Below are 24,417 nucleotides of genomic sequence, written 5' to 3' on the forward strand. Positions count from 1 at the left end.
TTATCTGTAACTCCAGGCTGATGGCCTGTGGTGCTTCCTGGATGTATTCTATTCTGTCCTTCAAGGAGCTACATTGTTCCCTGTACTTGAGCACTCCCTTTCATCACAGAAAAACCCAAACAAGGAACCAGGGACGGGGGTGGTTACTGGAAAAGGGAGCGAGGTCTTGTGATCTCTTATCAGGAAGAAGGAAGCTGCGAGGAGCTGAGCTTTCAAATACTCTATGGGCTGTTATCTAATAGAGAAGGGTAGATTTGTTCAGAAGAGCTCAGAGGAACATGCACAGACCCGTGGTAGACAGCTTCTGGCTCACCATGGAACTCTGTACAGAACCGTCCAAAGACAGAGCAGCCCAGCTCTAGGAGCAGACGGTTCCATGTGGCCCTGGAAGCTTCCAAGATGGCGTGAGGCTCCACCTGGCAGGGCCTTGGAAGGGGGGCTGGCACTGGCTGGAGGTTAAACTCTATTAACTGCTCCCCAAACCTCACTTATCAACGGGGTCATCCGGAACAATCATGATTCCCACACTCACCTCAGCTTCAGAGGACAGGGCCCACAATGACACTGAGGTCTTCTGCTCCTGGCCCAAGATCCTATGATTCTAGAGTAGCTGGACAGTTTTTTTGAACATTTACTATTCCTATTCATCTAATATAAAAGAGAAAAACTGTTTATATTCTTAACTTAGTTTCTATAAAACTAACCGGTTCTTTTTTAAAAAGAATATATACATACCCCATAAGCCCACGAATATAATTTTATAAAAATAAAAATTAGAAACTAAAAAATATATAGCATAGGATTAAAACATCATATGGTTTAAGATAAGTGGTCACAGTGTGGCACTACTTTCATTTTAAAACAACAGTTAAGGTACAAATGGGCTTAATTTTTAAAAATACTATTTAGGGATAACTGTAAGTCCTTCTTTCTCAGAAGAAAAAACAAAATAGGTCTCTCTAATTTAAATGCATCTTTTGAATAAAGAAATATATAAATAAATACAGCTGGAATATTCAAAGATGTAGATGGTCTGATAAATCCCCATGAGGACCAGCTAGTCAGATATGTTCAACCTGGTTATTTGGCAAAATTATCACTTTAACTGATGAAAACCCAGTGTTTTATGCAATCAGGAAAGAGGAACCATCTAATTTTAAACATTCAATGGTCATTTCTTACAATATATAACTTAAATTTATTCAATACATTAAATACATGTTACTTTTAAATAATTAATATAATTTAAATCGGAGATGTCACTGATCCTTAATGAAACTTTGACAAGTCTTGGAAGTAGTTCCACATTTCCCCAGCAGGTGGCAGATTTCTTGTCACACTTTCTCATCTTACACAAGCCAGTGCTAGAGTTCATCATGTGTCAAAACTGTAGGGGAAGAAAGCATATTTAGCTCTTGAAATCTTAAATATCAAATTAGCTTAAGCCTCACTGAGGCATGAATTAATACAAAGTGTAGGATCCTCCTGTTAGTTCAGTACCTACTCGCTTCACGAAGTGACGACGAGAACAGCTCTCTGTACATTATGGCATCTACTGTGCTGTGCTAAGTCGCTCAGTCGTGTCCGACTCTTCGTGACCCTGTGGACTGTAGCCCGCCAGGCTCCTCTGTCCATGGGGATTCTCCAGGAAAGAATACTGGAGGGTTGCCATGCCCTCCTCCAGGGGATCTTCCCAACCCAGGGATCAAACCCAGGTCGGCCGCATTGCAGGCTGATTCTTTACCAACCGAGCCAGCAGGGAAGCCCATGGGATCGATCATATGGGAGCATAACTACTTGCCCTTTTACCCACCTACAAGTGAGCTCCCATGAGTCTATCAGAACAAGGACAATACTTTATTCATCTTTGTTATCTCCACGACCTAGCACCCTGATGGTGAAAAATAGGTTTCTCACCAAGCACAAAGTATGCTGTCATTAATGCAATGGAACAACAAAGAGCAGAAGACATAGGTGGTCTTTGTCTAAGATGGGCGAGCAGAACATTCAAACGCAGTAGTAAATACTATATAACTGTGAGAATCAAAGTCAATACCAGTGAAGACTTAAAGAGTTCAAAATGTCTTTTTCTCCTGCATCAATGCGCTACACATACTAACTGATTTAAGAACACATGAGAATTCAAAATGATATTTTCCAGGCAGAAATTAACTAAAACACAATTTAAATGGATCCTGTCCCACAATTCCAGGTGGCAGACTTTTTCTCTCTCTTCACTAAATTCCACTGGAATTATGCAATCGATCAATCCTCTATTGTTGGACAGATTCTATATCATTATTAAAGACAATGTTGTGACAAACATACATACACACATATTTTTGTTTAAATGTGAGTTTCTGATGAATTGATGGATCCAATGGCATGTATTTGAATTTTTATGTATATTACAAAATTTCCTTAATTTATACAGCTACTGCATGTATGTATATACACACTTACTTGTCAATACTCTTGCTAGTGCTGGGTATTGTTAATCCTTTAACTCTTTCCAATTTGATAAGAGAAACATTTCATCTCAATGTTTCATGAATTTATATTTTATCGTTAGGTAATTATGTGAGTTTTCCTTTCTTCTTTCCTTTTTTAGTTTTTTTTCTTCTCTCCCTCCTTACTCTGTCTTATCTTTCTCTCCCTTTGAAAACAGTTATGCCACTTACATAATAATCTTTCGCCTGAATTGAAATGGCACCTTTATATTAGATTATTAAAACTACTCAGGTGTATTTTAAATGCTGAACTTCTCCGACAACACACATTAATTTTGTTAAGGAAAACAGAGTCAGTATAAAACACAATTTCATGCTTATGTGAGGAAGTTTATATATAATTTCAGCCTCCCTAAAAAGTAAAGTTGAGGACAATAAGAAGTATATTTTGAACTACTGGAAATAATTATTATGAGGATTAATTAGTCTAACGTGTGAAAGTCTTTAACATACTGACTGGAACACAACAGAAGCTCAACACTACTTTTGAAAAAGAGCAAAGAAAAATAGAGACAGGTACCGACCAGGAAAGGGAATCATGAAGGAATCAAGAAGTTGGTATCAGCTTTAAAAGAATATCCAACACACATTTACTGGTGTTAAGGGTTTATGTAGGGTGATAAAATGCTAAGGTAATTTCAGTTTTTTAAATCTAAGAAATGGAAACTAATTCAAACCACCTTCTGGTCTATGATGAAGGCTGGAACAAGGAACCAGCTTTCTGTGAGGAAGCCTATATACTATGCCTGTCACTAATGCAGGGGACAGGAGGGAATACTTTATTTGGCTGTGTAAGGCTTGTATTAAACTTCAGGGCTTAGATTTTCGTATTTAGGAAATTCAGTGTATCTTAAAGAGATTGTTTCTTTTACTTTTTTTTTTTTAACCTCTATCTTAGGTCAGGAGACTAATACTATACTGCTTATCTATGTGATGATATGATGCTATATCCATAGGGGAATAGTTTCTCTATCCATGTTTTAAATTTGTGAACTTAAGTCCACATAAAAAGGAAATCTGTAATCATGTCACAGACTTTGGTAAATAAATTCTGATGTAATCATTTGATAACCATTAAGAAATGATTTTGTAATCTATTCTAATTTCACTTAGTGCAACATGTGGTTCATACACAACTGCAGAACAACTCACCTGCACTTTTCTTCTTGTTTTCAAGGTGATCTAACAGTTGCCGTATCTCAGTGTCATACTCCACCCATTCTGGGACAATCCTGGCAGCAGCTTTTAGTTTAGGTTCTTTTGTTTTGGGGTTATTGCACTGAAAATTTAAATATTAGAATTAGTTTAATAGAGAAAGGATCAACTGAAATGACAAATCGCAGTTTATGTAAGCAGTGTTTAATGCAAACACTCAATCAGAAGTTTAAACAAAAATTTGAAGATTTTCTGATGGTTCATAAGAAGTCTGTCAAACAATTCTATAAAATATTTGGACAAAGGATCCAATTATATGACCATTCTGTAAAAGAGCACGGCAGATTATATTAATAAATATTTTCTAGCCCTTTCTTTGGACTAAAACCTGGTTTTACATACTTTTTTTTCCATACGTAAAACTAATTGTCAACCTTTAGAAATGTCTCGAGTTTCTCTGGCAAAAAGCACTTGTCCTCTTTCCTATGCCTCTGTTTTGATTAGCAGTTATGATATTAAAATCAGTTAACTGGAATTCATTTGGAAAAAAACTGATAGTTGTGAAATTCAGAGTAGCCTATAAATCTCCATGCCTTAAGAATATTTAAGTAGTCTGTTTAAGAGGCACAGTGGAAAAACAATGGACGGGGATCCTCGTTTCTCATGGTTCCAATTCTCACTAGCAGTTAGACTTGGACAGTCCCACTTAAACTAGTAGTGAGACCTGTAAACATCACCAGACTGTGTGTGCGCATATGTGGGCACCAGTGGCAGAACCTGTCTTTTCATTTGCAAAGGAGGAAATTACAACAAGGTTATAGAAACCCAACATTCCTCTAATACTTGATCAATTTTAATAAGCAATTGGTTCTACTATAAAGTTTCTTGGGAAATTAAGTTTAAAAGGCAAAAAGCAAAGGCAGAGTTTAAGGAGGGTCTGACTCTGGATGTATGTGAAGATACAGCTGACAGGACTAGTGTTAGTGGGCTGGATGTGAACTGCGAGGAAAGAGAGGCATCAAATATGACCCCAGGGTCTTTGGCTTGAGCAACGTAAAGAAAGGTTACAGGAGGGGCATAAACTTCACAGCTACACAGCATCCAGTCTGCTCTTCACGAAGAACAGTAACAGAGCGCGTGTCATGGAGCTGACTTCTACATGGCACTTTCTCATGGCAGCCCCAGCCTGCTTCACCCTTCATGCCTTACGGGAAAGCTTATTTATGAGCCATAAGCCTGGTATCTTAATCCTTTCCTCACCAAATATTTCCAGTTCATTCCATTGTGGATTTTTTCCTAGAGTAATGTATTTCTGCAGTAAGTGGGTAACAGGAACTTCTCTGTAGAAATTAACTTCACAGATAATGTGTTCTATAAACAAGATAACGGATTTTCTAATTGTGTCAGAAACAAAAAACAAAGTACTATTTTTTCCTTAGCTTATGCTACAATCGTCGATTCTTTACCTGCTAAGCCACTGGGAAGCATAATCTCTATCGGTAGGGCTTCAGTGGGGCAATCCGGTCTCACAGGGGAGCTGGGGCCAGGTCTGGAGGGACTCGATTGCTGTAACTGGGGGGCTGGGAGGGCGCTATCACCATCTAGTGGGTAGAGACCAGGGATGCTGCTAAACATCCTATAACGCACAAGTCAGCCCTCACAACAGAGAACTGTGGTCCGAAGGTCAATAATGCTTTTTCCTCTCCATTAGGCCATTTCCTGAGTTTCCTTTTTAACCTTTTGCTGAAGATGACCAAAAACAGCATGTTCTTTTTTATTTTAAATGTTTCTGTGGAAGAGATAATGTTGCCCACCAAAATTTATGCCACCCATCCATTTTCTCAGTTAGACCTACTGTAGGAAGTAGCTGCCCATCCAGGAATGATGATCCTCAGCTCTTTTTATAACTGGATGTGGACACACGGGGCCAAGGCCTTTAGGGTCAGGATGCATCCTCCACCCTCCTTTGTCCTTACCCTCCCGATCAACACTACCCGACAGAAATACGATCGAAGCCACAAATGCAGTTTTACATTTTCTAACAGCCACATTAAAAAAATGTAAGAGGAACAGGCGGAATAAATTTTAACACTGTATTTCCAAAATTTTATCTAGTCAAAATGTAATCAATATAAAAATCAGTAATGAGGTATTTTACATTTTTATTGAGTCTTCAAAATCTGATGTGTTTTATACCTTAGAGCACACCTCAATTTAGACTGGCAACATTTTAAGTATTTTATGGCTGCCTGTGGGAAGTGGCTGCCATACTGGATGGATCAGCTTCAGATGGACATAGATGATGACAGGACCCCGGAGGATGAAGAAGTCCCAGGATGGATGGAAATTGGTCCCTGAGTCATGATGTACAGGGAAGGCCCTCACTGACAGAACACCCACTTGGGCCTGAACCTGGGTGTATGTGAAACCACAGAAATTTGGGCATTTGTTAGAGTAGCTCATGTTAATCTAAATACTAAAAATCTCAAGAAGACTTATGTCAACTAACATATGAGTCACATTCTTATACAACACAACCTTAACATTGTAATGTTCTTAACTACTCTTTAGAAATTTCCCTTGCTTTTTTTCTGACTGATGACCACTTGTTTCTGCTACATTCTATCACCTGTGATTGCAATCTAATTATATTTTGGCATGCTACTTTCTCAGACTTTCCTCATAGCTCAGTCGGTAAAGAATCTGCCTGCAACGCAGGAGACCTGGGTTCAATTCCTGGGTTGGGAAGATCCCCTGCAGAAGGAAATGGCAATCCACTCCAGTATTCTTGCCTGGAAAATCCCATGGACAGAGGAGCCTGGTGGGCTACAGTCCATGGGGTCGCAAGAGTCAGACACGACTTAGCGACTAAACCACCAAACCATGCTACTTTCTATACATATCTGGAAAAATATCCCTGTATTTTACTATCCAGTCTTATTTTGTTAAAAACTACAAGGTCTAATATTTTGACAGTTTGTTCCTCAAAGAAGATCTTGTACACAATTATCTTAAACTTTCATCACCACATAAAAACAATATGGTCAGGAAATGATAATATCTTGTACTACTAGAGAAAATATACAGTATTTGAATATAATGTCTACATATGGACAAGAAATCAACTAGTTTAAAATATTTCATGTCTATATTTAAACTGTGTAGCATAAACTGCTTACAGTGAAAATCTAAGAAAAAAATTCTCAAAAATAATGAAGAAAAAGACGTATAAGATATTTTAAGTAGCTGGAATTATTCTGGCTGTCTTTATTTGGGGAAATTATTGGTGTAAGAACTAAACTGATGATATGTTAAGATGATAACTCATCATCAGATGTTCAGTTTATGACATTTCAGCCAGTTGATGGCCTTTCTGTCAAAAGGCCTTGTGCAGAAAAGAATTAACACAGCAGGCCTGAGACCGCTATTCTGAGAGACATGTGTTCACAAGGCTGGCCCCTGGCTGGCCTCTGGGAACCTGGGTTTCAGGTGTTCCCACCATTCCCTGATAAGGACAGCTCACTGTGCTTAAACTGCAAACTTGTGATTTATGCTGACCACTTGCCTTTCTTCTAGATATGGGGAATTCTGGCATGTGCCAGGCTGAGGGGTTGCGTACGTGACCAGCCCCCAGTAAGAATTCTGGGCACTGGATTTCTGGTAACCTTCCCTGATAGACCACATTTCACACATGGTGTTGTACTTCTTGGAGCTTAAGGAATGAGGGTTGTCCCAGGTAACTTCACAGGGAGAGGACTTTTGGAGGCTTGGATCTGGTTTTCTCTGAACTTCACCCCATGCGCCTTTTCCTTCTGCTGATTTCACTTTGTATTCTCTCACTGTAATATTTCTATATCCATGAAATATTCTGAGTCCTAAGAGCCCTCTTACTGAATCATCAAACCTGGGGTGGTCTGGGAGCCCCCGATACAGCCCTATACCTGCCATCGTAGGTAAATAGTAAATATCAGACTGAGCCACAGGGTGCCCTGCCATTTGTAAAACAGAAAATATTTCTATTGGAATATTTTCTTATCTGCCTATACAAAGGAAAATGCAAACACTCACCAGATCAATTGTTTTGGCTCTTTGCTTGGATTCATCATCACACCAGGTTTCACACCACAACCATTCTTGGGGAAGAGACTTGATGGCAACTTGGTAAATCATATTATTGGGAAGATCCTATTAGAAAAAGAATGATTTCAACACAGAGGAATAGCAATTAGAGTCAGAGTGGAAGAAGTTGAAGATGTCATTTAGATTATAAATGGATTCTATAAAACATACCCAAATCTGAGATATGGTCATATTTTTAAGCTTTAAATACTTAATTTGACCCAATGGTCTCATGTCATGAATGAACCCGTGCACTGGAAGGAAGCGCACACCTGCCCTGGACTTTGCTCCTGCACTGGGGGTGGAGAGGGGGGCCCAGAACCCACCTTGCAATGCCCTGTCTACCTCCAGCTGCCTTGAAACACCAGGATTAATCACTTATACTGTGTCTTACTGGTTATGTGGTCACCATCACACTCTCCAGATTCTGAGGTGACTTTTCAGTTCCCTATCAGGAAACTGCTCCATGAATATTTTCACACTTCTGCACACTCACAGCTTTCTAAGCAAAGTCTGCTGGCACCTGGGTAAAAGGATGTTTAAATGGCAAATGAACCTAGTAAGTTAAAGACAGATCTCTGGAGACATCAAGAGACCCTTTCCGCAGAGGTATCTGTTTACATGTCAAGGGCTGTCGAGCCTGTCCCGATGTGTCCCCAGAGAGTATCTGTGTGCATTCTGGAGCAAATGGCATGTTTCCTTTCTCTCCCAGAGGGCACCAGGGGTACTTGTGTTAGATGTTCCACCTAAGGTCCAAGATTCATAATTTTAGGGTTCTTCTCACAGCACTTCTATTAATCATAATACTGAAAGTCCTAGCCAATGAAACATGATAGGAGAAGGAAATATAAACCGGTATACAGATTGGAAAGAAAGCAATAAAACTGTCTTTGTTTGACGATGACAAGATTGTTTATGCAGAAAATTCTAAGAATCAATAACAAACTCCTGCAATGAATAAGCAATTATAACAAGGTTTCAGGATACAAGGTTAATATACAGAAAGTCAAGTGCTATATATCTGCAATGAACAAGTGGAATTTAAACTTGAAAACATAACATCATTTACATTAGCACAATCCACGCCCCCCCCCCGCCCCACCCCCCCAAACAAACCTAGGTAAAAATCTAAAAGAATGTTCCTCTACATAAGGAAAACTAAAATTCTGATGAAAGAAACTTAGGGACATCTAGATAAATGGAGAGGTATTTCATGTTCACAGATAAAGACTCAATATTGGTATGATGTCAGTTCTTCCCAACTCAATTTACAAATTCAACACAATCCTAATCAAAGTCCCAGAAAGTTATTTTGTGGATATCAACTGATTCTAAAGTTTACACAGAAGGCCCAGAATAGCCAACTCAGTGTTGAAGAAGAATAACAAACAGGATGATACTAGTGAATTTGAAAATCTTCATATAAATTCTCTAGTAGTTAAAACATAGATATTTGTAAAAGAATAGACAAACACAGCAATGGAACAGAATAGAGCCCAGAAATATGAGAATTCTTTGTACTTTCTACTCAATTTTTTCCCTGTAAATCTAACACTGCTCTAAAAAAGTCTTATCAATTTAAAAAAATAAAAGCTTGACTGTTCCTTCTTTGAACCCCCTTTTCCTGGAAATCCATTCTTTAAATCCTTAAATAACCTGGTCGGTCATCTTATCTCAGCCACTTTCTCCCATCATACTCCCAGTCTCTGACTACCTCTAGATTTTCAGCTTACTCCATTAAGTACTCAGATATCAAAATCCTTTGATCCCCTTTGGGACCTGATTGCACCATTGTTTCACTGTCACTTATCCCTGATGTCTTCACTCTCCCTTCTTCAGTTTCCAAGGTTAATCATTATGTTTAATCCCTTGAATAGATTCTCAACTGTCTTACCTCTCATTTAGTTGGACATGTTTGGCAAAATAGTCCTGGTTAAATCCAAACTCTGACCTGCCCCCATCCAACTAAACATGGCTGGCAAAACACACAGACACATACACTACACTCTTTTACATTCTCATCAGCAGTGTGTGATGGTTCCAGTCTCTCCATATCCTTGCCAATGCTTTTATGGACCATCTTTTTATTATAGCCATTCCAGTGAGTATGACGTGGTATCTTGTAGTTTTAATGAAGTACCTAGTGACCAATGATGCTGAGCATCTTTCATGCATTTACTGGCCACTTGTGCACCTTCTGTGGAAAAATATCTATTTAAATCCTTTGAGTATTTAAAAAATTTGTTGTCTTTTTGTTATTAAATTATGAATCCTTTATATGTTCTGGATACTAGTCCCTTATCAGACATATGATTTTCAAGTATTTTCTCCCATTCTGTGGGTTGTCTTTTTCACATTGTGTTCTTTCATGAAGAAAGTTTTTAATTTTGATGCAGTCCTATCTGTTTTTTCTCTAGTTGCTTATATTTCTTGTTTCATATCTAAGAAACCATTGCCTAATCCAAAGTTACAAAGGTTTACATCAATACTTTCTAAGAGTTTTACACTTAATCCTCTCACATTCAGGCATTTGATCCATCCTGAGTTAAGTTTTTGTATATGGTATTAGGAAGGGGTCCAATTCATTCTTTGCAGGTAGACATCTTATTGTTATAGCACCTTTGTTGAAAAAAACTATTGTTTCTCCATTAAATTATCCTGGCATGCTTGTCAAAAATCTGGTGAGCATAGATGCATGGACTCTCAATTTATTTCTGGACTCTCAATTTATTTCTGGACTCTCAATTCTATACCATTGATTTATATGTCTAACCTTATGTCAGTCCACTCTCTGTACATATTTAAAGGGTACAATTTGATAAGTTTCACATATTAAATATTCCTGGGATACTATGACCACAATCAAGCTCATTGAATATATCCATAACCCTCAAGTTTTGTTGTGCCTTTTTGCAATCCTTCTGGGCTGTCCTTTCTACATATACCTAAGCTAGTTCCTGGGCAAACATGAACTGCTTTTTGTCCATGTGGATTGGTTTACATTTTCTAGAATTTATATAAACAGAATCACACAATATGTATATTTTTGGCCTGGCTTGTTTAATTAGATCAGCATAATTTTTAGATTCATCGAAGTTGCTATGTGTATGATGAATAAAATTCCACCCTTTTTACTGTTCAGTAAATATACCTTTTTACCATTGAGTAAAATCTTTTTAATTCAATTTCATTTTGATAGATATCTGGGTTTGTGGCAGGAAGCTTCTTTTTTTTTTTTTTTTGGCAGGAAGCTTCTGACATGGCCCCCAGTGATCCTTGCCTACCAGTACTCATTCTCTTGTGCAAGTATTCCTCCTAGAGTGTAGCTGGACCCACTGACTTCCTTCTAACAACAGAACATGCAAACGTAATGGGATGTCAATTTTCTGAAGAGTGTGCGGAGAACTGATACTATTTCTTTCTTTAATATTGGGTAGAATTTCATGTATGTTTTGTAGAAATTAGAAGCTATCTGGGCCTGGAAAGTTGTGCTAAATTCAATTTCTCCAATAAATACAGTGTTCTTCAGGTTATCTATTTCATTCTGAGTGCATTTTGATAGTTTGTGTCTTCTATGTAATTTGCCCATTTCATCGAAGTTGTTTATTACCATAAAGTTGTTCATAATAGTTTCTCATTATTCTTTCAGTATCTATAGATATAATGCTATCAAGTCTCTCATTTCTATATTATATTAGTAATTTATGTCTTTTATCTTTTTCCTGATCAGTCTTGCTAGCGGTTTGAGCTTTGCTAATTTTATCAAAAAACCAGCTTTTGTTCATAAGAAAACCTACTGAAACACATAATTTTTTCCATTTTTTCATTTCATTGATTTCTGCTTTCATTGATTCCACTCCACTCATTCATTATTCCCTCTTTTCTATTTACTCTGGTTTAAAATTTGCTTTTTTTTTTCTAGTTTCTAGGTAGAAGCTGAGGTTATTTGAGACCCTTTTTCTTTTCAATATAATACTTAGTGCTACTGCTTTTCTAAGGACTATTTTAACTACTTCAGATGATGTAACTTATCATTTACTTTGCATAGAGAAGAGAAATAGCCTAAGGCTAAAATATATATAAATTCATATGAAATGGTGAATGGCTTGGTTGACTGGTCAGGAGCCCAGAAAGGCAAGGACATGGGTCCAAGGGGGCAAAGTAGAAGTGACCCTGCTCATCCCTCCCAGTGAGCTTCCTGGGGAAGCTGTGCTTATTATCCTCATAACTCTGGGAGGCTCTGGGTCATATCACTAGGTTCGGGGAATCTAGGTGAAGGAACAAAGATCCAGGCCCCCTGAGCAAACTGTGACAATCAAGAAAGGCCATCTCAGCTTTAGAGCCCCCTGTAGGGGTTGTCTGAGGCCTTTGTTGAATTTGTAGAATTTGCCCAATTCTGCTTCCTTTCCTTCTCTAATAGCTATTGGTCCTGAAAGCACATCCTAATAAACTTCCTGCAAGTTAATTTAGAGGCAGTTTGTTTCCTGGATAACCTAACCTATAACAGGCAGCTGAACAGTATTTGCTGATGTAGGGAATAGTGGAAGAGAAATGTAGCTCGAAATTTGATTTTTAATTTCAGAAATGTTCTGGGCATTACTATGTCTATTTCAATAGATTTAACATACGAGTTAGGCATTCAGAGGAGAGAGAAGAGCCAAAGATTTGGGATTTCTTGATAGAAAAGCTGTGAATTAAAGCCCTGAGTGTTTGTAGGAATGCTAATAGAGTGGGCACAGAAAGAGAAGTGAGCCACGAGCAGAAATTTAGAGGACAGCAACATTTAAATAAGAGGTAGAAAAAGAGTAGCTCTAAAATAAATTGTAGTGGGAAAGTCATGGACATCAGAGAAGAAGCAGGAAGATTTGGTATTATGAAAGCTAAGCGAGTTTCAAGAAAGGTGAGGTTGAAAACATTTGTGTTTCAAAGAAGGTAAATAGGCAAAAAGTGTTCACTGGATAAGAAGCTATTACTCTGACTTTAGAGAGAAGCATTTACTGGACTGGCAGGAATAGGAGTCAAATATATCAGAGAAAGGACAACTATTCCCCAAATATAGTGATGCTGTTCTGGAAGAGTCCCTCAGATGCTTGCTGGTTTGTCTGAAAAACTGGTCTTTTCTTCAGTTACCCACAGGCAGATAGGGTTCCTTATGATTAACCCACCGGGGAAATGACTGAATTATAAAAATGTGGTATTCATAACCTAAATCTGGAACATCACTGGGGTTTACTGCGGACTCAACATCATTTTTTCTTTTTAACTAATTGGCAATACTGCAGACACTACCTTGCATTTGTACATACATATGGCAAGTTCTCTCAACTTTCAAGAATGATTTTTTTTTTTAATCGGTCCTTCATCACTGTGGTCTTGAGTCAATCATTAGTATCTTGAACTATAATATGACATTTGCTTGACTTGTAAACAAAGGGCCTCAAGTTTCTGTGTTATCTAGACCCTCTGTTGCCTCTCTTCCCTTATATCAGACTATTTTCTCCCCATCTGTACTATTCCTCAAACATGTAAAGCCCACTCTCACCTTGGGACCTTTGTATTCGATAGTCTTTCTGTTTGGAATTTTCACCAATATCTGCACAGTCAGCTCTTAAGCCTCCATTGGAATGTCACCTTCATATACGTCTATGGCCACTCAATTTACAACAGCAAACCCTAACCCCTGTTCACCATTCTGAACTCTATCATGTTTTCCTCTTTTACTTTGTCTCTGAAGTACTCCTTATCTTTAAATACTGCTCACTGATTTATTTGGTCATTTTACCACTAGAATGAAAAAGCATCATGTGCTAAGGATCTCTGCTCTGTTTTCTGATGTCCCAGCGCTTAGGAAAGTATCTGACACATTGTAAGTATTTAACAGATACTTGCTGAATGAATGAACAAATATGTATGGTTCTAATAAGAACTTATATTTGTTATTCACTGGAAAGAAGGAATAGCGGGAACTAAGGGCTACAGGGTCTTTTTGTCATTGTTGTTTAGTCGCTAAGTCATGTCTGACTCTTTTGTGACCCCACAGACTATAGCCCGCCAGGCTGCTCTGTCCATGGGATTTCCCAGGCAAGAATACCGGAGTGTGTTGCCATTTCCTTCTGAGGAAATTAAGGGTACCATAGTGAGGAAATAAGAGGACATGGGAAAAAATATTCGTGAGGAAAAACAAAATATAAAGCAGTATCCAGGGAGGGCACAGGATGAAGGGAATTTATCTTAAAGATCAGACAGAAAGAGAGAAAGGAAGAGAAAGGGGAAGAGTGAGGGAGGGAGACAGACACCTTTAAATGATGATGGAGGCAAGTGAGAAAAAGACAGGGTAACATAGTGAGGACACACAGTGGAAAGAGGTTTAAGGATGGAGAAGTCAAGATCAAATATTTTAGTTCTGACAATGCTGGACTTAAAGTGAAAAAATATGTACAAAACTGTATAAAGGGAAGAAAGGTTGAAAATACAAGATTTTGATGTTTCTAAATAGCAGGGGGTTACAGCAGTCTATGAGTACTGAAAATTATTCCATAAATATTTCACTTACCTGATCTAGGTTTGAAAGACTGTTTGGATCTTGACTGAGTGTTTGGTACTGGCCCCGGAGCCTGTCACCTGCTGCAATTCTCCTGAACTTCTTGAGATCCACCACGTATAAGGCGCTGCAAGAAATGTATACTCCTTGACAGCCAGTCTTGTTCATGTATATTTACTTTCCTCTAGTGACTATCTACAGTGATGGTATCAACTTTAGATATCCTTGGGTCTAACACAATGAATCTTTTCATAATTTGCTCCCCATGTCTAATACTATTTCCAAGGAATTTGAGGTTTGATTTGATGCTGTTAAGACCCACATCCTCTTAGGGTCACTGCCAAGTTTTCTAAGATCTCCTGAAACTCATGGCCCTACAAAACAATAATAGCTTTTTTTTCAAATTAAAAAAAATTTATTTGGCTGCGCCAGGTCTCAGACGCGGCATGTGGGATCTAGTTCCCATAACAAAGATTGAACCTAGGCCCCCTGCATTGGGAGCATGGAGTCTGAACCACTGGACTACCAGGGAAGTCCCCATAATATCAGCTTTGAAGACAGTATCTACATTCTGTTACGTGATAGACAAAGTTTAAATCTTCTGCAGTAGTTAGGAACAGATAGTAGAGTCAGGTTACTTGGGTTTAACTCCTGGCTCAGCTTTGGACTAGCAGCGTAAGCATGGGCCAGGGACAAAAATGCTGTATGCCTCAGTTTTCACATCTATAAAATAGGGATGATAACAGTATCAAAAGGCTGTCATAGAGATTTTATGAGTTAACAGATGTTAAATCTTATAAGAGTGACTGGCATGTAATAAGCACTATATAATTGGTTGCTGTTATTTTATAATTTCAAAGAAAACTGAGCCTTGTGATTCAAAAAGTTATTCACTCAAAGATAAGAGTATGAATTTTCTTACCTGATATGGTATTTCCTTTTTAGAAGATGTGATGCCCAGTATCCTGTTTTCCAGAAGCGATATCCATCCATTTCTGTGCGGCTATCACAGAAGGGAGTATACCCGTAAGGAGCTCCATCCAAGTCAAAATCTCGAAGTTCTTTCAGGTCATGTCTCACAATCTAAATAACAGAACAGTTTCTCTGATGAAGACTATAAAATAATAGCAGCCCTTTTAATGTGACTCTCAGGTCATCATTATCTTGTTGTAGAAAAGACAGAGAACTGAGTTTTCCCCACAGTTCTTTCATCCAGCACGTGTTTACCAAGTTTCTATTTTTCCCCCTTGTCCTCACAGGTTAAAAGAAACTTAAAATTTACATACCTAGTCTGTATGTTAGTGGTTTTACTCATTAATAAGAATAGTTTGTTACATCATTCTTAATCAAGATATTTTTAAACTGAAGTACAGTTGATACATTATAGTATATAAGTCGCAGGTATATGATAGTGACTCACAATTATTAAAGGTTATATTTCATTTATAGTTATTACAGAATATTGGCTATATCCCTCATGTTGTACAATATATTCTTGTAGCTTTTTTATACCTAAGAGCTTGTACCTCTTAATCTCCTACCCATATATTTGCCTTTCCTTCCTTCCCTCTCACCACTGGTAACCACTAGTTTGTTCTCTATGAGTCTGCTTTCTGTTTTATTCACTAGTTTGTTGCACTTTTTAGATGCCACGTATAAGTTATATAACATATCTGTGTTTCTCTGTCTGAATTATTTCACTGAGCATAATGCCCTACAAGTCAATTCATGCTGCAAATGGCAACATTCCATTCTTTTTTTATGGCTGAGTAGTAATATGTATCACATTCTGTATTCATTCATCTGTTGATGGACACTTAGATTGCTTTCATATCTTGGCAACTTAAAATAATGCTGCTATGAACATTGGGGTATATATGTCCTTTTGAATTAGTGTTTTTGTTTCTTTCAGTTATACACCCAGGACTGGGATTGCTGGGTCACATGGTTGTTCTAGAAAAAGTTTTTTTGAGGAACCTCCATACTATTTTCCACAGTGGCTGTACCAATTTACATTCCCACCAATAGTGTAGAAGGGTTCCCTTTTCTCCACATCCTCACCAATATTTGTTATTTGTGCTCTTTTTGATGATAGCCATTCTGACATGTGTGAGGTGTTATCTCATTGTGGTTTGATTTATAATCAAGGAATTCTGAACAAAACATATTTTGGTAAGCCATTAAATATATAAGTACACAGCTCTTAATTTCTCAAGGTATAGATTAATAATTCAAAACAATTTTTATGCTGTATCTCTATTACTGTAAATATATTGGCAAATGTTAGTTTTAATCATAAAGAAAAATCTTCTGATTATTCTCAATGGCTTCAATGAAGTAATACTAGCCTGTTTGATTTTTTAATAGATTCTAGCCTGCTAGAAAAATATTACTGCATATATAATGGGAAAGAAAAATCAATTTTATGTTAGTATGTTTGAAAATACTTCATTACACTTTTGCCTACTTTCTTAGTTTTTAATTATAATTATTCACATTTATCAATTTGGAAAACAATACAAAGATAACAGAATTTAGAATACATAGATATAATATAGAAGTATATTATAAAATAGGATTTGAAAATATACTTTAGTACTAAATAATATACTAACTTGTGCATTTAACTTATATAACACTTATATTTACATATTATTGTTTTTAGAAATTCTGTGTATTTTAAAAGTAATTATTATTATTATTATTATTTTTTACCATTAATGGTTACAAAGGCAGGTAAGGAGGGAAGGGTAAAAATCATAAAAATTTCTGTTGAAAGCTGAGGACCATAATTTTTTTGGCCAAATTAGGCTTTTTTAAAGTGGCACAATAATGGGATTTGGTTATTGCTAATTGCCAAAGAATGTTGCTGAAGGAGGAAAAAGAGAGATGAGTGTGTGTAATTGCTAATGTTTCCAGCAAGAAGAAACAGTTCACTTTAAACAAATTTCAGCTCATATCCACAGGAATTCATATAGCTACTTTTTTTTTTTTAATTTTTTTTTATTAGTTGGAGGCTAATTACTTCACAACATTTCAGTGGGTTTTGTCGTACATTGATATGAATCAGCCATAGATTTACACGTATTTCCATATAGCTACTTTTACTGTGATGATTTATATAAGTATTTGTTTTATTTTTAACTACCAAAAAAAAAAAAAAACTACCTCAGAGGAAAAATTGCCATGTCTTAAGGAATAACTGGTACTTCTGGCAAAACTTTTGATTTTCCTCTGGAATGCAGATTATCTTTAGAAAATATACTTTGCTTATATATTAAAATTATGTCTTATGTTTACATAGCATGGCAACAAAGATAGCAATAAACAGCAGCAACATAAAGTGTGTCCTATACTTAGAAGTATAAAACAGTTAAAGTACTCTTAAAAACAACAGTTAAAAAAAAAAAAACAAAAAAAAAACAACAGTTAATCTTATTACCTGGTCAGCATCAACAAAAATGATTTTGTCCACTGCAAGAGGAAAAAGGACATCAAGGAAAAGAATCTTATAACCCCAAATAATCCGCTGTTTTTCTGTCTGTTGATGAAGCCACCGGGGCCACCTATACTGGACCAGTTCATACTGGAATCCATACTCCTTAGCCATGTGCGGGATCACTTCCTAAAACACACACACAAATCAAAGAATATGTTTAAGGAACAGAAGGTAGTATTTGTTTCAGAGAAAAAATGTTAACATTTTAAAAGTTAGAGTTTACTACAAATCGTTACAAATGAACTGGTAAAATGTCTTAAATGGTTGTCTTCTACAACTTATACCTATCAATAAGAAATATGATGATGCTGACAAATATAAAAAGATAAGTATACATGAAAAGTGAAAAAAGTTTTAGTCACTCAGTTGTGTCTGACTCTTTGAAACCCCATGGATGTGTAGCCCACCAGGCTTCTTTGTCTATGGGATTCTCCAGGCAAGAATACTGGAGAGGGTAGCCATTCCCTTCTCCAGGGGATCTTTCTGATCCAGGGGTTGAACCTGGGTCTCCTGAGTTTCAGGTAGATTTTTTTTACTATCTGAGCCAGCAGGGAAGCCCTTTAAAAACATTAAAAAAATAGGTACACTAATATTAATTAGCAGGCTTATTAATTAACTAAGATAACTGTTCCTCTAGTTTTACTACTAATGTTTGACCTGAAAAACTTAATGATAGAAAAGAAAGCCTCTGGATCTTGGAACACCTATGAATCAAACACTTCACGCACATGTCCACATGCTGGTTAATCAGAGACACCAAAGATGTGAAAGGTGTAAAAAAAAAAAAAAAAACACACACAAAATGAGTTGTAAACTGATAAATTATATTCTTGATATAAGTATCTGAGATTTATGACTATTTACTTCAAGGATTAAAAACACAACCCCCAATAAAAACCCTGTACACAAGGTCTGAATGGGCTTCTTTAATTAGCAACACTCCATGTATGCTGTCCCAGTTCTACTAGGAGATACAAACTCTGTGCACACAACTCCACTGGGAGAGGAAAAGGAAAGCTTGGTCTGGTCTCCCCTGGATTCTGTCCTATGCGTCTCTTTGCTTTGCTGATTTTACTCTGCATCCTTTTGCTGTAATAAACTATGTAACTCTGAGTGAAACTGCTTTTCTGAGTTCTGTGAGACCTAGTGGGTTCTTGAACTTAGGGGTGGTCTTGGATACCTCCTAATTGTGCAAGTCAGCTGTGTAACTTCTGAGTCTTGGTTTTCTGGGAATAGCACTTTATGCAAAGCAATGGAATAATGGAGGTAAAATACTCAGAAATGTACCTGGCAATACCAAGGAATAAAAGCATGGTTGGCTGTTTTTATTTCTGCTTTCACCACTGGTTTGGGTCTAGAAAGAGAACTCCTTTAACTGTTATTGAAACAGATCCTAACTTCCCAGGAATCTGATTAATAGGAAGAAACGGGGCAAAAGTATGGGGCTAAGTAAAGGGGAACAGACGCTCCTAAACATAAAATGCCACAGACAGTAACTGCAGTGCCCGCAGGACCACAGCACCACGCACTGCATGCGACACCAGAGCCTTCACTCTTCGTGGCTCCGTCTAACTATCTTCTGTGGCACAGTCTTCACGTGTTCTAGATACTACTGTTCTTGTCTTTCTTTGTAAAAATATGACAAAAATCTAATTTTTAAAATTAACAATCTGCACATATTTTTCATTGCCAACTTTTATCATGAAAATCCACTAATCCTAATTTTGAGGTTACTTAAAAATAAACCATCTCCTGTTGTCCTTTTAATCACTGCTTTAAATAAAAGCTACACAGAATTTTTAAGCCAGATAAAAAATATTGAATACCAAGTTTTAATTGATTATATATAATAATTTGAGTAGATATACATTTCAAAAGACTCATTCTGAAAAGAGAAATGTTACAAAGATATAAATAATTTATTATTGAAATATTAACCACCTATATAAAAAATTAATGTACTTACTTTAAATGTTGGTGAGAGATAATTTTTAAGAAACCAGAACTTCACTGGTGTTTTTGTGTTCCGTAAAACAGAAAGCATCATAATTCTGCATAAAACAATAAACTCAATAAATTCACATTAATAGGGGTTCATCCTACTTCTCTTAAGGCATTTAAATATTTAAAGATATTAACTAGTTTATCACTATGAATTATGCAGAAACAGAGTGAAGTGTCTTCAAATACTATGGCTGCTCATCAAGTATGTAACATATAAGAATATAATATAGGTGTATATATATAGATATACATACATATGTATATATATACATATATATGCCTGCTATAGACTAAATGGACTGCCTGTTTGTTCCAGCTGACAGAAGAAAGAAGCTAGTCTGAAACAGTATTTAGTTTAACTAGAGTCTAATATCTTGGCTCTATTACTGTGTCATTCTCTCAGTCGTGTCCGACTCTTTGCAGCGCTACGGACTGTAGCCCGCCAGACTCCTCTGTCCATGGGATTTCCCAGGCAAGAATACTGGAGTGGGTTGCCGTGTCCTCCTATAGGGGATCTTCCCCGACCAGGCATTGAACCCATGCCTCCTGCACTGCTGGCAGATTCTTTACTGCCTGAGCCGCCGGGGAAGCCCTGTGTCATTAACAGCAGCTGTATAAACCTTGAAGGCCTGAACAGCCTATCTTGATAAATTCACTGGATAAGCCATGTGTTTTGCTATTCTAGACCTCTGCTTGGAGAGGATACAGATGTATCTAAAGTACCATCTTAAAATGTCAACACATCTTCAAATATTTTTGAGGCATTCTCTATGATCCTTCTATATATACAGTTGAAAAAATAGCCCTCTGTAGTTTATAAACATTGCTCCCTCTTCTCAGACTCCTCCTTTTTATAAAACAAGGTATTTCTTTACCAGAAGAAAATTTCCTATATATTCTTTATTCTCTCACATCTTACTACAAAATATGTCCATTTTCTAACCTTAAGGTGTATTGGCATTTCAAATCAAACTTAAAATTTCACTGTGTTTAGAAAATACACTTCTCTCAAAATTTTAGGTTAAAAAAAAAAAGCAAGGTGCAAAGCAGTATGTACTGTGTTGTTATTTTGGTAAAAGAGTTAAAAAATATACATTTGAGCTTGTATTGAGCAGGTATTAAAATAATAACATTGGTTTCCTGTGAGAAAGTGAATTGGGGATCAAGGGAACAGAGGTGGGAGATTTTTTTCACTGTAATTTCTTTCATTCTTTTAAACTTTAAAAATTATTTTTGGACCATGTAAGTGTATTCCTTTCCAAAACACTAGATTAAAAAAATGCCTACCTTAAAAAGCGTTCATATAAATGGCCAGAAGCAACTGAAAAAATGTTTAGAACATCTTTTTCCTTATCTTCTTGTTTATGGAGCCTCCTTGTGAAACTTGGAATAAAAAAAAAACTACTGATCATTAGTTTCTTAATACACATCTGCACACTTTACATACCTAAATAAAGTACTGAATTTGATAAGAGATAAAAACAGGAATGCTTTTCTAAATGAATGGTTAGTACACTGTAAATAAGTACTTACCCTAAAAATTATGATTTATATTTAAACATGACAATATAACTTGAAATTTTATGATTTTTTAAAAATGGACAACACAGAATGCAATTATATTTTCTGTAGATTAATGAGATAATACTTTTGAATCTTTGTGAGTTACAAAAGTTATCTTAAGAGCACAGAATGAGTTGCAGCATGCCATGGCCACATGCAATGTTTTGAGGCTTTTGTTACGACAGGTATTTTTGAAATCTTTTCTCACTGTAAACCCCCAATTAAGAAAAATACAGTTGATTCAGGGAGGGGAAGAAAAAAATCACTTGAAGTTAGGATTAAAACTCAGACATAAAAGCGAAAGCACTCTAACATACACTTATGTATCTGGAGGAGTCACCATTCCCCAAGACTTATCTTCTCTCTTCCTAACAAAGCAGCGCTTTGTTTTGGTACCCCTTCTGTACAGTAAGTGGCTACGCCATAGGTTAACAATATCTTTATTCCTTTCTGTCTCTACCTTCTGGTTTCTGTATGAACAGATACACTTTAAAATACCCAGATTCTAAACAAGTCTACTCAACTCATCTCAAAACGAGTGAGTCTGAGACTTTCTCGATCGGGAACCAGTTCAACAGCATACTGGGACAGTAACATCATTCTTCTCATCAAACAAGAAGTCAACTTATAGAAAAAGAAGCCTAAACTGGGCAAGCTCTTCTTGTAAACCTTTGTCTGAAAGTGAAGGCAGCACAAATAACAGAACTATGTGTTGGAGATGTCTGGACCACATCACCTGAATGCTCAAAGTCAGCTCTGCTCCTGAACTCTTTATTTTTTTTTTTTTTCATTTATTTTTATTAGTTGGAGGCTAATTACTTTACAATATTGTAGTGGGTTTTGTCATACATTGACATGAATCAGCCATGGTTTCCTGAACTCTTTAGATGTGTGAGCTGATATATTCCTTTTCTGATTAATACAGGTCCCAACCTAACTTAAATATTTCCTATGATATTTAACATCTCAGCTAACCTGGGCTACTTCCTGTTCTGTAAGACACATACCCAATCTTTCTGACTTCAGGTAACCAGGTACCTTCTCTTTCTGTCCATCCTTTAGAATATATCTTAGCCATGCACTCCTCCAGTCTTTTCTGAGGTTCCTTCTCTCCTCTGATTTGAATAGCCCTTTACGTTCATTCATCTTACAGCTCCAGTTTCCTATCTCGTATCAGTAATATTTATGTATTGTCTTATCCTTTCTAGAGAACACCTGTGCTTAACTTAAATGTTTACCATGTGCAGGGCTTCCACACACTAGACTCTTGATGGGTCTATAGTTATATGTTAAAACATTCATTAGTAATTACCTTTTAATGGAATCCCACATTCCTCTTTTCTTTTCACCTTTATCAGAAAGGATATCTTCCTTGATTTTATCTGGCTTTTTCCGTACCTAGGTAGCATGGTAAAGAAAAACTTTAGAATTTTATAGATTTAAATATTATGCTGCATGGATAGAAATATCTTGGGCAGGTGACTCTTGTAAATCTAAGATGTGGTTTAGTCATTAAGTCATGTCCGACTCTTTGTGACTCCTTGGACAAGAGTCCCCCAGGCTCTTCTGTCCATGGGGTCTTCCAGGCAGGAATACTGGAATGGGTTGGCATTTCCTTCTCCAGGGGATCTTCCCCACCCAGGGATCGAACCTGGATTTCCTGTATTGCAGGTGGATTCTTTATCAACTGAGCCACCAGGGAAGCCCTAAATAGTTACAGTAAATGAAGCCAAAAAAGATCTTAGTACTTTATAGACACAATCTGATTTCAACCATCAGTTCAGTCTGTTGTTTTCAGTTCTTTTGTAATAACCTCCACACTGCTAAATAATGTGCTTACATGTGTACTTACTGATTTATCAACTGTAGATGTCATCTACTGTATATCTGGTTCACAGAGTTTAGACATTATTCATCCTTTGTCACAAAGGACGAGTAGCTTACTTCTATCACTCTTCCCTTCCCGTCTTTGTCTGGAGGTTCTGGTAATACTATCTTTATCATTAGTTTTTCTACTGAGTATTTTTGTAACTTTAAGTAATCCTTAAATGTATATTTTTTATTCCAACAAATTCAACAGTTTCTCTTACACATATCCTGTAATAAGGATACTAGCATCTCTACCTTTTCCCTTTGTCTCAACTTACATTAGCTAAACCTTTACTTTAGCATTGTAAATATGGATAAAATTTACATTTACCTTGGTCAATATAACTATCTTTTGCATTGTTTATTCTACAACTTGAAAAATCAATAAAAAGTACATATTGTGACACTGTAAATACTGCTCAATTGAGTCTGAAAGGTTACTACATTTCCTCCACAGTTACGATGGTATGACCACCATACTCTTCCTGGTTCACACGGATTCTGCTTTCTCACATCAATAGATAAGCATTTTTTTCTTGGAATTTTATTGTATTTTTCTTGTGGTAAGATATTTCTTCATTGTATACCTAATATTTTCCAATTTATTATTCATGTTACTTAATCATCTGGAATTCCTATCTTTCTGAACACATTTTTCTTGGGGCTTAACAATGAATTGCTTCTTTTAAGCTTTCTTTGCATTGGTTTTCACATTAATTTCATCATTTCTTGAAATACCCATTTTCCTCTTTCTTGTTCTTTATTCTCTTTGTGATGGCAAACACCTTCAAGAACAGGTGTGAAAGGTAATTTTTCTAAATCGTCACCCTTCAGAGAATATTTGCCTAAAGAATCCCAGGTTCAAAATAACTGTCCTCAAAACACTGAAGTCTTTGTTTCGTTGTCTTGAAAAATAAAACATCTGATGCTACTGTTAGAGTCATTCTAACGTCATTGAAGTGACTTGTCTTTTCTCTTTGGTAGTTTCTAGGATCTTGTGTGGGCCATTTATCACTCATTCTAATTTGTGGACCCCTTGATGTGAATATGTTTGCCTCTCTTTATCTGTGGGATACTTTCCCTCCTCCATTTTCTGTTCTTCCTTCCTGGAATTCCTACTGGTGAGCTGCTGGAATTCATGGGCTGACCCTTTATGT

The 24,417-nt window shown here is 36.7% G+C and overlaps 1 protein-coding gene across 2 annotated transcripts in view; it reads right to left on the reverse strand.

Annotated features, from left to right (window-relative positions):
• Positions 1 to 1,178: 1,178 nt before the first annotated feature.
• Positions 1,179 to 24,417, reverse strand: part of UGGT2 (UDP-glucose glycoprotein glucosyltransferase 2) — a 137,453-nt gene continuing 114,214 nt past the window's right edge. The window contains exons 31-39 of one of the 2 annotated variants that reach the window (XM_043892451.1): positions 22,704 to 22,789; positions 21,116 to 21,211; positions 19,791 to 19,875; positions 17,768 to 17,950; positions 15,248 to 15,408; positions 14,338 to 14,452; positions 7,734 to 7,850; positions 3,663 to 3,789; positions 1,179 to 1,387 (exon numbers count right to left, since the gene is read on the reverse strand). In XM_043892451.1, the coding sequence (XP_043748386.1) occupies positions 1,365 to 1,387; positions 3,663 to 3,789; positions 7,734 to 7,850; positions 14,338 to 14,452; positions 15,248 to 15,408; positions 17,768 to 17,950; positions 19,791 to 19,875; positions 21,116 to 21,211; positions 22,704 to 22,789 (993 nt within the window). In that variant the 3' untranslated portion in view covers positions 1,179 to 1,364. Of the gene's footprint in view, positions 1,388 to 3,662; positions 3,790 to 7,733; positions 7,851 to 14,337; positions 14,453 to 15,247; positions 15,409 to 17,767; positions 17,951 to 19,790; positions 19,876 to 21,115; positions 21,230 to 22,703; positions 22,790 to 24,417 lie in introns of both variants that reach the window. The other variant, XM_043892452.1, reaches the window with a different exon arrangement.

The sequence above is a fragment of the Cervus elaphus genome, chromosome 30, assembly GCF_910594005.1.
Source record: "Cervus elaphus chromosome 30, mCerEla1.1, whole genome shotgun sequence".
NCBI classification, from domain to species: Eukaryota; Metazoa; Chordata; class Mammalia; order Artiodactyla; family Cervidae; genus Cervus; species Cervus elaphus.